The sequence below is a fragment of the Dendrobates tinctorius genome, unplaced genomic scaffold, assembly GCF_039654945.1.
Source record: "Dendrobates tinctorius isolate UK_male_01 unplaced genomic scaffold, ASM3965494v1 ptg000114l, whole genome shotgun sequence".
In the NCBI taxonomy this organism is placed as follows: domain Eukaryota; kingdom Metazoa; phylum Chordata; class Amphibia; order Anura; family Dendrobatidae; genus Dendrobates; species Dendrobates tinctorius.
The window spans coordinates 2,664,144-2,678,161 of record NW_027361782.1 but is presented as its reverse complement, the minus strand read 5'-3'; the positions used below and the strand labels follow the sequence as shown (position 1 = coordinate 2,678,161).

The 14,018-nt window shown below is 49.7% G+C and overlaps 1 protein-coding gene across 7 annotated transcripts in view; it reads right to left on the bottom strand.

Annotated features, from left to right (window-relative positions):
• Window positions 1-3,715, bottom strand: part of DIAPH2 (diaphanous related formin 2) — a 1,634,550-nt gene extending 1,630,835 nt beyond the window's left edge. The window contains exon 1 of one of the 7 annotated variants that reach the window (XM_073589842.1): window positions 2,986-3,715. In XM_073589842.1, the coding sequence (XP_073445943.1) occupies window positions 2,986-3,111 (126 nt within the window). In that variant the 5' untranslated portion in view covers window positions 3,112-3,715. The remainder of the gene's footprint in view (window positions 1-2,985) is intronic. The other 6 variants (XM_073589844.1, XM_073589848.1, XM_073589841.1 and 3 more) reach the window with 6 other exon arrangements.
• Window positions 3,716-14,018: the final 10,303 nt, after the last annotated feature.

Below are 14,018 nucleotides of genomic sequence, written 5' to 3'. Positions count from 1 at the left end.
TGTAAGGCCGGGGGTCACACTGGCGAGGAATACGGCCAAGTGAGAGGCGCTAAAAGCACGCATTACACACGGACCAATGATTCTCTGTGGGGTCCCTCGCACCAGCCGTATATTTCTCATCCGTATCCTACGCTCCGTGCCACTCGCAGCATGCTGCGATTGTCAGCGTACTACGGCCGTAGTACGCCAATGCAAGTCTATGGGTGCGCAAAAAATACGGATTACACACGGACCACACGTGTGACTTGCGAGAAATACGCACCCGGTGTCTTTTAACAGAGCCGGAAATTCAGTGTGCGATACAGTAAACTCACACTGACAGGTTTAATAAAGAAACGAATGAATAGATATATACACATAGAATACATTATATATATATATATAAATATATATATATATGCATTCTATGTGTCTATATCTATTCTTTGGTTTGTGTTATAAACCCTGTCATAGGGCTCCATTATATGTCCATTTTGCAAGCCTGCAAGAAAATCTCGCCATACGGATGCCATACGGATTACATACGGATGCTGACATGCGCAAAATACGCGACCACACCTTGATTACGGATGACATACGGAGCACTGTTTAGGGGCCATTCATCCGTATTATGCATGTAAAATACTGACCGTATTTTGCGCCGGTTAGTGTGACCCCGGCCTAATAAAGATGGAAAAAAAAAAAAAAAAAAAAAAAATGTGTGTTTATTTCATTAAGTCTTTGTTCTTAATGTTTGTTTTTTAACCCCTTTCAGACTAGTGGATTAATAATGGATAGGTGTCTTATTGACACCTCTCCATTATTAACCAGGCTTAATGTCACCTTACAATAGCAAGGTGACATTAACCCCTTATTACCCCATATGCCACCCTCTACAGGGCAATGGGAAAAGAGCGGGTAAGTGCTGGAACTGGCGCATCTTACAGATGCGCCTTTTCTGGGGTGACTGGGGGCAGATTTTTTTTTTTTTTTAGCCAGGGAGGGACAAAACAATGGTCCCTCTCTAGGTTATTAACATCTGCCCTCTGTCACCAGCTTTCCCTCTCTGGTGGGGAAAATTGGGCGGGAGCCCACGCCAGGTTTTTCTATGAATTAATCCTTTAATTTAACACCTACAGCTCCAAAGTTATACACACATACATACACTACTAACATTATTAGTGAGGGACATTAAAAAAAAACCAAAACAAAACAAAAAACCCCACAAGTCTTATATCCTGTCGGCTTCTGTAATGATTTTACAGATGCCGATAATTGATTTTGCACCAATTCTGATGTGTATGTACATACACACCCCTATACTATGTGTATACATGTATTCTATTGTAAGCGGTCAGTGTGATTTTACAGTATAGCGCATTGAATTGCCGGCTTTTCTAGAGGACACCGGTGCGTATTTCTTACAAGTCACACGTATGGTCCGTGTGTAATCCGTTTTTTTCTTGCACCCATAGACTTGCATTGGCGAGTCACAGGCGTAATACGGTCCAAATTGCAGCATGCTGCGATTTTACTCGCATGTACTGTACAATACGGGCGAGAAAAAAAAAAAAAAAAAAACCATACATGATTAGAGCTGCCCCATAGATTAACATTGGTCCAAGTGCAATGTGATTTTTTTCTCTCATAGCACTCGTCCGCATTTCTCTCTAGTGTGACTCCGGCCTTAGAAAAAGGATTTCTCAGGCACTCCAACGAGGATGGTGAAAAAACATTTTGCTCCTTTATTCAAACATAAAGTGCAGCTAAAAATCAGGGGAGTAGATTAAAAAGCTTATGCGTTTTTGGCTTATGTCTATGACTTAGGGTCTGTGCACACGTTGCGGATTCTGCTGCGTTGTACAGTACCATTAAGCTGTGTGCCCACGTAAGCGTTTTTGAAGCGTTTGTCAAAACGTATAAAAGCAACATGCCATTCATTTTAAATGAATTCCGCACTTTGATGCGTTTTTTTTCCCGCTCAAAAAACGCTCAGCAGCCAAAAACGCATGCTCATTAATTTTGCGGAAAAGTCCACGTTTTTGCTATTTTCTATGAGTTAGAAAACGTGTGGTTTAAGCAAAAATGCACGGAAAACGCGCAGAAATAAAGCACGTTTTCTGGGAAGGTGTCCGGTTTTGAAGCAGAAATTTTCTGCATACGTGGGCACATAGCCTTTAAGTCTATGAGAAATGAAAAACGCAGTGCACATGCGGATTTTTCAGCGCGGAATAGCTGCGGATTTAAATCTGCAGCATGTCAATTCTTTTGTGCGGATCCGCAGCGGTTTGACACCTTCTCCATTGTAGGAATCCGTAGGTGTCAAAACGCAGGGGAAAACCGCAGGCTAGTCCACACGTAAAACAGAAGCCATTTTACCTGCGGATTTAGCAAAATCTGCAGCAGAATCAGCAACGTGTGCACATACCCTAATGGTGCTGTATCATGCGAAAAACCTACAAGGTGTTTTAATCTGCTGCAAGTTATGGTGTTTGAATAGAGGAACACAATTTTAGTCACTAGTCTCAGCAATTTCTCCTGAACATTAGTGACATTACTTTGCTTCATCTTCATAGTCAATAAGAAAATAAAAACATTGCTGCCTGATACAAGTAGTGGCAGTCACCACAGAGGGAACGAGTGGCTGCAGAGCTCCTCACATGTTCTCCTTTCACCAGGCCTCATACTTCAGGGGGTTTCTGGACCCCACCAAAGCCATATAGCTGGGACCCCCTAGATCTCCTCCCCTTACAGAGTGAGGAGGTCTCACCAATGTGACAGCCTGAGCCATGCAGTCAGAGTCCTCCCAGCCTCCAGCAGCTCCAACTCCCCTCCTTTCTATGGCTGGGCAGACATCTCCTCCCTCTCCCAGCATCACCTAGGAAGAGAAGGCAGAGGGGGCACAGACAGGAATAGACAGACCCTGGTGTGGGCACAGCCATACTGCTCTGAGCAGCAATATGGCCATGCCCACAGCCAGGAGGCACAGCAGCAGGCTCCACTCACCAGCTTGGGTTTGTTTTTGCTGTCCTCTTGATCATTGGCTTTTCTTTTTGGATTTCTGCCGCCCAGCATCTCAGAGCTCTTCCCCGGGGAGTCCTCTCCTCCGCCAGCTGCTTGCTGGTTATCCATTATTTGCTTTTAGAAAATCCTCACAACAATCCTCTTGTCAAATCCGTGTCACCCAGTGGCAGGCGGGTGCAGGGTGAGGTGACAGGCACCTCCTGGCAGCTCCTACTGACTGCCTCTTCCCTCCACTACTCCTATCAGGCGGGCTGCTTCAAAATGTCCCAGAGCTAATGGGGTGACCTCCTGCTGAGCCCTGGCACCCACTCCCTCCAGGGGACCCCCACAGCCTCCACCAGCCCTGGCACCCACTCCCCCCAGAGGACCCCCACAGCCTCCACCAGCCCTGGCACCCACTCCCTCCAGAGGACCCCCACAGCCTCCACCAGCCCTGGCACCCACTCCCTCCAGAGGACCTCCTGCACCCTGGCACCCACACCCTCCAGAAGATTCCTCAGCCTCCTTCAGTCCTGGTTGTTTGCATGCCTGAAGCCTTTTTTTTCTGTTTTCCTCCTCTCTCTTTAAGCTAGTCTCCCTTTAAGGCAGCAGAGAAAGGAGTTGTCAGCTGTGTGCCCCCTCCCTACCAGGAAATGAATCTCCAGGCTGCACAATCAAGGGCCTATCGCAGACATGTGTGCAGCTCATCCTGTGGCCAGAATCTGCAGCCCAGAATTAGGAAATCCCAGGAATGATGTCACCATTGTCCTCCATTCATGTCTCCAGTTTGTGTTTATTGCTTACTGTTTAATACATTGTATCCAGGGAGGATTCACATCTGTGCAGCTGATGACTAAGGATTAGCTATAAAAATATGCATAAAACATCAGCATTTGTTAACTGATGGGTATTTCAGTCTTCTTCACAGTCAGAATTTATTTTTAGATAAAAATGCATTTTTAGGAGAATTTTTTTAGCGTTGTTTTGTATATTTTTTTCAATCATAAAGAGATGCCTGAGAGAAAAAGACGCGAAAAATCAGTGTACTTAACAAAATGTCAGAAACCCCAATGCTCATAGAGGAATTCATTCAACAAAGGATCCATACATATATCCATCTGTCAATTTTTGAGTATGGACCGCAGTGCATGGACCAGCCTCAGTTCTGACCCAAACAACAGCCACATAGACCAGCTGCGGTTCTGACCAAAACAGCCGCATAGACCAGCCGCAGGTCTGACCCAAACAACAACATCATACACCAGCCGCGGTTCTGACCCAAACAAGAGCCGCATAGATCAGCCGCAGGTCTGACCCAAACAACAGCATCATACACCAGCCGCGGTTCTGACCCAAACAAGAGCCGCATAGATCAGCCGCAGGTCTGACCCAAACAACAGCATCATAGACCAGCCGTGGTGCTTTCCCAAACAACAATCGCACAGACCAGCCACAGGTCTGACCCAAACAACAGCCGCATAGACCAGTCGCGGTTCTCACGCAAACAACAGCCGCATAGACCAGCCACGGTTCTGACCCAAACAACAGCCGCATAGACCATCTGCAGGTTTGACCCAAACAACAGCCGTTTAGACCAGCCATGGTTCTGACCCAAACAACAGTCGCATAGACCAGGCTCAGTTCTGACCCAAACAACAGCCACATAGACCAGCTGCGGTTCTGACCAAAACAGCCGCATAGACCAGCCGCAGGTCTGACCCAAACAACAGCATCATACACCAGCCGCGGTTCTGACCCAAACAAGAGCCGCATAGATCAGCCGAAGGTCTGACCCAAACAACAGCATCATACACCAGCCGCGGTTCTGACCCAAACAAGAGCCGCATAGATCAGCCGAAGGTCTGACCCAAACAACAGCATCATACACCAGCCGCGGTTCTGACCCAAACAAGAGCCGCATAGATCAGCCGCAGGTCTGACCCAAGCAACAGCATCATAGACCAGCCGCGGGTCTGATCCAAACAACAGCCGTATAGACCAGCTGCAGTTCTGACCCAAACAATAGCATCATAGACCAGCTGTGGTTCTGACCCAAACAACAGCCACGTAGACCGGTCACAGTTCTGACCCAAACAACAGCCGCATAGACCAGTCGTGGTTCTGACCCAAACAACAGTCGCATAGACAAGCTGCAGGTCTGACCCAAACAACAGCTGTATAGACCAACCATAGTTCTGACCCAAACAACAGCCACATAGACCATCTGCAGGTGTGACCCAAACAACAGCCGTAAAGACCAGCCATGGTTCTGACCCAAACAACAGTCGCATAGACCAGCCACACGTCTGACCCAAACAACAGCATCATAGACAAGCTGCTGTTCTGAGCCAAACAACAATCGCATAGATCAGTCGCGGTTCTGACCAAAACAACAGCCGCATAGACCAGCCGTGGTGCTTTCCCAAACAACAATCGCACAGACCAGCCACAGGTCTGACCCAAACAACAGCCGCATAGACCAGTCACGGTTCTCACCCAAACAACAGCCGCATAGACCACTCACGGTTCTGACCCAAACAACAGCCGCATAGACCATCTGCAGGTTTGACCCAAACAACAGCCGTTTAGACCAGCCATGGTTCTGACCCAAACAACAGACGCATAGACCAGCCTCAGTTCTGACCCAAACAACAGCCTCATAGACCAGACCCGGTTCTGACCCAAACAACAGACGCATGAACCAGCTGTGGTTCTGACCCAAACAGCAGCATAGTCCAGCCACAGGTCTGACCCAAAGAACAGCCGCATTGACCAGCCTTGGTTCTGACTCAAACAACAGCCGCATAGACCAGCCACAGGTCTGACCCAAACAACAGCAGCATAGACCAGCTGTGGTTCTGACCCAAACATCAGCTGCAAATACCAGCCGCAGGTGTGACCTAAACAACAGCTGCATAGGCCAGCCGCAGGTCTGACCCAAACAACAGCCACATCCACCAGCCTTGGTTTTGACCCAAACAGCAGCCGCATAAACCAGCTGTGGTTCTGACCAAAACAACAGCAGCATAGTCCAGCCACAGGTCTGACCCAAACAACAGCCGCATAGACCACCCTTTGTATTGACTCAAACAGCAGCCGCATAGATCATTCGCAGTTCTGATACAAACAACAGCTGCATAGACCAGCCACAGGTCTGACTCAAACAACAGCGGCATAGACAAGTTGTGGTTCTGACCCAAACAACAACCGCAAATACCAGCCGCAGGTGAGACCCAAACAACATCCGCGTAGACCAGCTGTGGTTCTGACCCAAACCACAGCTGCATAGACCAGCCACAGTTTTGACTCAAACAACAGCTGCATAGACCAGCTGCAGTTCTGACTCAAGCAACAGCCACATAGACAAGCCGCAGTTCTGACTCATAGAGCAGCGACATAGACCAGCCGCAGGTCTGACCCAAACAACAGATGCATAGACCAAGCGCGGTTCCAACCCAACCAACAGTCGCATAGACCAGCAACAGGTCTGACCCAAACAACAGCATCTCTGGTGTAGTAACCACTGTGTCCACTAGGGGGCGCTGTGTGGATGTCCCAAGAGATCGGATGAGTGGCAGAATCCTGAAGGATGGTCATGTATCTCAAAGTGGGTGGCTTTGAGATGGAGACTTATGTATGTGTGATCAGCAAGGACATTGCTGAGGTGCTGCTTTAATATGTGAGGGGGAAGTCTCCAGGTAACTAGAGAGATGGGCGGGTCTGGTTACCTACAAACCCACCCAGGGGGTGTGTTTAAAGAACACTGTGGTAAAGAGTGTGGAAATGCTTGAAGGACCTGTGATGAGGTCAGAGTCATGTGACCCGGTGGGCGTCGCTATGAACGATATAATGTGGCCAAGGTGAGTCACAAGGGTGAATGCTGGGACCCGGTTGGTCCAGTGTGAAAGGTCCCGCTAGGGGAAGGATCTCCTGGCTAACAGCCTGTGGAGTGGCTGTGTGTAATGGCTGCCAGCACCTGTTAGTTCCCAGGAGGGAATGAATGTCGGCTGCATGATAAAAGAACCGTGAGGTTACCCGGACGTGCGTGAGATAACTTGGGGCTAGGAACTCCTGCACATTGAATACTGCATAGCCTAAATGACTATAGGAAACTCTGTAATGGACGCTATGCTGATTATGCTGTTAAGTGAACTGTCTGTTGCTGTGATGGTTTATGATGGTGAATAAACCGCAAGGACTGTTATGATTTGTTGGAAAATCCGTGCCGGATCTGGTTTTGTTCGCTGCCTAGCGATAATCCCCTACTTAGATGACAGCGCTACCTCACACATCATAGACCAGTTGCAGGACTTACCCAAACAGCCACATAGACCAGCCGCAAGTCTGACCCAAACTAGAGCCGCATACGCCAGCCTCAGGTCTGACCCAAACAACGAAAAAAGGAGGATGATTGACCTCATGGAGATCAACATCCGACACTGCGGAGACACCATCACGTGTTTCTCAACGCAGTGATTCTAGAGCACTGCTCCCATCCCTTATGGGAAATATGTAAAACATGCAAATATATAAGCCGCGGAGACACCATCACATGTTTCTCAACGCAAGCAATGACTAGCCAGGTCTTTCACCGGGAAGGAACAACCACGGGAAGGGAAGTCTCCAATGAAGGAAACCACCTATGCCAAAACATGGTATCCATCCACAGACAGCTGTTTCGGGGTATTGCCCCTCATCAGTGTGGAGTAGGAAACTGGCTAGTAGGAGCAATGCCTAGTAGCAGACTATGAAAAAAGGAGGATGATTGACCTCATGGAGATCAACATCCGACACTGCGGAGACACCATCACGTGTTTCTCAACGCAGTGATTCTAGAGCACTGCTCCCATCCCTTATGGGAAATATGTAAAACATGCAAATATATAAGCCGCGGTTTCCTACTCCACACTGATGAGGGGCAATACCCCGAAACAGCTGTCTGTGGATGGATACCATGTTTTGGCATAGGTGGTTTCCTTCATTGGAGACTGCCCTTCCCGTGGTTGTTCCTGCCCGGTGAAAGACCTGGCTAGTCATTGCTTGCGTTGAGAAACATGTGATGGTGTCTCCGCGGGTTATATATTTGCATGACCCAAACAACAGCCGCACACACCAGCCGCAGGTCTGACCCAAAAAACAGCTGCATAGACCAGACGCAGGTCTGACCCAAACAACAGCTGCATAGACTAGCCGAAGATCTGACCCAAACAACAGCCTCATAGACCAGATGTGGTTCTGACCCAAACAGCAGCCGCATAAACCAGCTGTGGTTCTGACCCAAACAGCAGCATAGTCCAGCCACAGGTCTGACCCAGAGAACAGCCGCATTGACCAGCCTTGGTTCTGACTCAAACAACAGCCGCATAGACCAGCCACAGGTCTGACTCATATAAAAACAGCATAGACCAGCTGTGGTTCTGACCCAAACATCAGCCACAAATACCAGCCGCAGGTGTGACCTAAACAACAGCTGCATAGGCCAGCCGCAGGTCTGACCCAAACAAGAGCCATATAGACCAGTCGTGGTTCTGACCTAAACAAGAGCCACATAGACCAGCCGCGGAACTTACCCAAACAGCAGCCACATAGACCAGCATCAGGTCTGCCCAAACAACAGCTGCATAGACCAGCCATGGTTCTGACTCAAACAACAGCCGCATATGCCAGCCTCAGGTCTGACCCAAACAAGAGCCGCATACACCAGCCTCAGGTCTGACCCAAACAACAGCCGCATAGACCAGCCGCAGGTCTGCCCAAACATCAGCTGCATAGACCAGCCACGGTTCTGACTCAAACAACAGCCGCATATGCCAGCCTCAGGTCTGACCCAAACAAGAGCCGCATACACCAGCCTCAGGTCTGACCCAAACAACAGCCGCATAGACCAGCCGCAGGTCTGCCCAAACATCAGCTGCATAGACCAGCCACGGTTCTGACTCAAACAACAGTTGCATAGACCAGCAACAGGTCTGACCCAAACAACAGCATCAAAGACCAGTTGCAGGACTTATCCAAACAACAGGGACATAGACCAGCCGCAAGTCTGACCCAAACTAGAGCCGCATACGCCAGAAACAGGTCTGACTCAAACAACAGCCGCATACACCAGCCGCAGGTCTGACCCAAACAACAGCTGCATAGACCAGCAGCGGTTCTGACTCAAACAACAGCTACATAGACTAGCAGCAGTTCTTACTCAAACAACAATCGCATAGACCAGCCGCAGGTCTAACCCAAAAACAGCCGTATAGACCAGCCACGGTTCTGACCCAAATAAGAGCTACATAGACCATCCGCGGTTCTGACCCAAAGAGCAGCCACATAGACCAGCCGCAGGTCGGACCCAAACAGCAGCCGCATAGACCAGCCACGGTTCTGACTCAAACAACAGCCGCATACGCCAGCCTTAGGTCTGACCTAAACAACAGCCGCTTAGACCAGCCACGGTTCTGACTCAACCAACAGCGGCATAGACCAGCCACGGTTCTGACCCAAACAACAGCTGCATAGACCATCCGCAGTTCTGACTCAAACAACAGCTTCATAGACTAGCCGCAGTTCCTACTCAAAGAACAGTTGTATAGACCAGCCGCAGGTCTAAGCCAAACAACAGCCTCATAGAACAGCGACAGGTCTGACACAAGCAGGAGCTGCATAGACCAGCTGTGGTTCTGAGTCAAACAACAGCATCATAGACCAACCGCAGTTCTGACCCAAACAAGATCCGCATAGACTAACCGCAGTTCTGACCCAAAGAGCAGCCACATAGACCAGCTGCAGGTCTAACCCAAACAACAGCTGCATAGACCAGCCGCAGGTCTGACCCAAACAAGAGCCGCATAGACCAACCACGGTTCTGACCCAAACAAGGTCCACATAGACCAGCCGCAGTTCTGACTCAAAAAACAGCTTCATAGACTAGCCGCAGTTCTTACTCAAAGAACAGTTGCATAGACCAGCCGCAGGTCTAACCCAAACAACAGCCTCATAGAACAGCGACAGGTCTGACACATGCATAGACCAGCTGTGGTTCTGAGTCAAACAACAGCATCATAGAGCAACCGCGGTTCTGACCCAAACAAGATCCGCATAGACTAACTGCAGTTCTGACCCAAAGAGCAGCCACATAGACCAGCCACAGATCTAACCCAAACAACAGCCGCATAGACCAGCCGCAGGTCTGACCCAAACAAGAGCCGCATAGACCAACCACGGTTCTGACCCAAACAAGGTCCACATAGACCATCCGCGGTTCCGACCCAAACAGCAGCCACATAGACCAGCAGCAGGTCTGACACAAACAACAGCTGCATAGACCAGCCGCAAGTTTGACCCAAACAGCAGCCACATAGACCAGCCGCAGGTCTAACCCAAACAACAGCCGCATAGACCAGCCGCAGGTCTGACCCAAACAAGAGCCGCATAGACCAACCATGGTTCTAACCCAAACAAGGTCCACATAGACCATCCGCGGTTCCGACCCAAACAGCAGCCACATAGACCAGCCACAGGTCTGATACAAACAACAGCCGCATAGACCAGCCGCAAGTTTGACCCAAACAGCAGCCACATAGACCAGCTGCAGTTCTGACCCAAACAACAGCCACATAGACCAGCCCCGGTTCTGACCCAAACAAAAGCTGTAAAACACAGCTGTGGTTCTGGCCCAAGCAACAGCCATATAAACCATCCACGTTTCTGACCCATAGACCAGCCGTGGCTCTGACCCAAACAACAGCTGCATAGATAAGCTGCAAGCCTAACCCAAACAACAGCTGTATAGACCAGCCACAGTTCTGACCCATAGACCAGCTGTGGTTCTGACCCTAACAGCAGCCGCGTAGACAAGCTACGGTTCTGACCCATAGACCAGCTGCGGTTCTGACTCAACCAACAGCCACATAGACCAGCCCCGGTTCTAAATGAAACAACAGCCACATAGCCCAGCTGTGGTTCTGACCCAAACAACAGCTGCATAGACCAGTCGCAGGTCTGACCCAAACAACAGCCGTATAGACCAGCCATGGTTCTGACCCACAGACCAGCCACAGTTCTGACCCAAACAACAGCCGCATAGACCAGCTGCTGTTCTAACTGTAGACCAGCTGTGGTTCTGACCCAAACAACTGCCACATAGATCAACTGAAGTTGTGACTCATAGACCAGCCATGGATCTGACAAAGCCGCATAGACCAGCCGTGGATCTGACAAAGCTGCATAGGCCAGCTGCAGTTATGACAGCCTCATAGACCAGTCGCGGTTCTGACACAGCCACATAGACCAGCCTCATTTCTGCCACAGCTACATAGACCAGCCGTAGTTCTGACACAGCCAAATAGACCAGCCGTGGTTCTGGCACAGCCACATAGAACAGACACAGTTCTGACACAGCCGCATAGATCAGCCACGGTTCTGACACAGTCGCATAGATCGGCCGCGGTTCTGACACAGCCTCATAAAATCCGCGGTTCTGACACAGCAGCATAGATCCGCCGCGGTTCTGACACTGCCACATAGACGAGCCATGGTTCTGGCACAATCCCATAGATCGGCCGCAGTTCTGACACAGCCGCATAGGCCAGCCGTGGTTCTGATACAGCTGCATACACCAGCTGCAGTTCAGACACAGCCACATAGTACAGCCGCGCTTCTGACACAGACACATAGACCAGCCACGGTTCTGACACAGCTGCATAGACCAGCGGTGGTTCTGACACAGCCACATAGACCAGGCGTGGTTCTGGCACAGCTGCATAGACCAGCCGTGGTTGTGACACAGCCGCATAGATCAGCCGCGGTTCTGACACAGCCGCATAGACCAGCTGCGGATCTGACACAGCTGCATAGACCAGCGACGGTTCTGGCACAGACCCATAGACTGGCCGCAGTTCTGACACAGCTGCATAGATCAGCCGTGGTTCTGATACAGCTGCATAGATCAGCCACGGTTCTGACACAGCCACATAGACCAGCTACGGTTCTGACACAGCCGTGTTATGAATGAGTCACCGTAGGAGGCAAAAACAGAAATACTAGCTAAGTCCAGAAACCAGAGAAGTTGGCAGCTATCGGATTGCAGACCCCTGAACCTATCGACAACAACTAGCAGTAGCCGTGGGGGGTTCCTACGGTGCCCTAGACCCCTCGATCACAGCCGGAGAACTAAATAGCCTAAAGACAGAAAGGGAAATCTAAAGTGCCCCAGAGCAGACCCCAAAGCAATAGGCAGCCCCCAACATATAATGACGGTGAAGCAAGATGAAAAAACAATCACACAGATAGAAAGATAGTCTGAGCAAATGATGGGGCCCAAGCTAACTAAATAGGACAGGATAGAAAAGCTGCTGTCTGCAATCCGCCAAAACCCTATCAAAACAAGAGCCAACAGACTGATAGGGAAAAAAGCCCTGAAGACGCTAGGCTTCGAAAAGACTATATCAGTACTCAGGTATTTTCTGAAGACAGAGCAAAAAGGAATTCAGCTCACCCCAGCAGGGAATGGCAGAAAGCCAGTAAAACAAGGCAAAATCAAACCAAAACACAAATGCAAAAAGCAGAGCAGAAAACTTAGCTTTTGAGGAGCAGGGATCAGACTGGTCTCCTAGAATCCCTCAGAGAAATCACCCGCAAGGCAGAAGGACGTCGGCTGGGCTGCCTTATATCCAGTCAGCAATTCCAGTCACCCAGTCATCATCATTCTGCTCAGGTGCTTGGTAATCAGCCTCACTACCTTCCTTCACCAGAAGAGGGAGTTCATCAGACCTCAATGGTGAAGGGGAAAATGAACTCACAACACAGCCGCAAAGACCAGCCACGGTCTGACACAGCTGCATAGACCAGCTCCGGTTCTGACACAGCCACATAGGCCAGCCGTGGTTCTGATACAGCTGCATAGAACAGCCACGGTTCGGACATAGCGGCATAGACCAGCCGCGCTTCTGACACAGCTGAATAGACCAGCGGTGGTTCTGACACAGCCACATAGACCAGGCGTGGTTCTGGCACAGCTGCATAGACCAGCCGTGGTTCTGACACAGAAGAATAGATCAGCCGCAGTTCTGACACAGCCACATAGACCAGCCACGGTTCCGACACAGCTGCATAGACCAGCGGCGGTTCTGACACAGCCACATAGATCAGGCGTGGTTCTGGCACAGCTGCATAGACCAGCCGTGGTTCTGACACAGCTGCATAGACCAGCTGCAGTTCTGACACAGCTGCATAGACCAGCGGCGGTTCTGGCACAGCTGCATAGACCAGCCGTGGTTCTGACACAGCCACATAGGCATATATAGGCTATGGAGTTCAGGTCAGGAGACATGCAGCTTGGACTGTGCACCACAGTCTCTACATAACATGAATGATTGCTTCTAGCTTTATACCAAATACCATCTGAAGTCCAATGCACCAAAGAGGAGTGTTACAAGTTGTGGAAGTGGAAGGATAAACTGTCTGAGCACCAGAAAATGAAGGACCTGATTCACTAAGGCAGGCGTTTCATACGTCAGTCTTAGGGTGTGTGCACACGCTGCGGATTCTGCTGCAGATTTTTCCACACGGATTTTGCTACATCCGCAGGTAAATCCGCAGGTCAAAAGACCTGCGGTTTATCTGCGGATTAACCTGCGGTTTGCCTCTGCGGTTTGACACCTGTACAATGGAACAGGTGTAAAACCGCTGCATATTCCACACAAAGAAGTGACATGCTGCGGTTTTGAAACCGCAGCAAATCCGTGCGGAAAAATCCGCACTGTGTGCATTGAGATTTTTGATTTCCATAGAATATAAAGGTACTGTACACCGCAGCAAAAACTGCTGCAGATCCGCAGGGCCAAAACTGCTGCAGATCCGCAGCAGAATCCGCAGCATGTGCACACACCCTTATAGAGGACTAGCTGAAGAGCCCGGCGCTGCCTTGGCATAGTAACTAACTACGGTTAGTGATAACAAATTATAATGAGTATATATAAAGCTGAGTGTAGAGCCCCGCCCACACCACATAGCCACATTCACTATAATATCCCACATCATCCCGT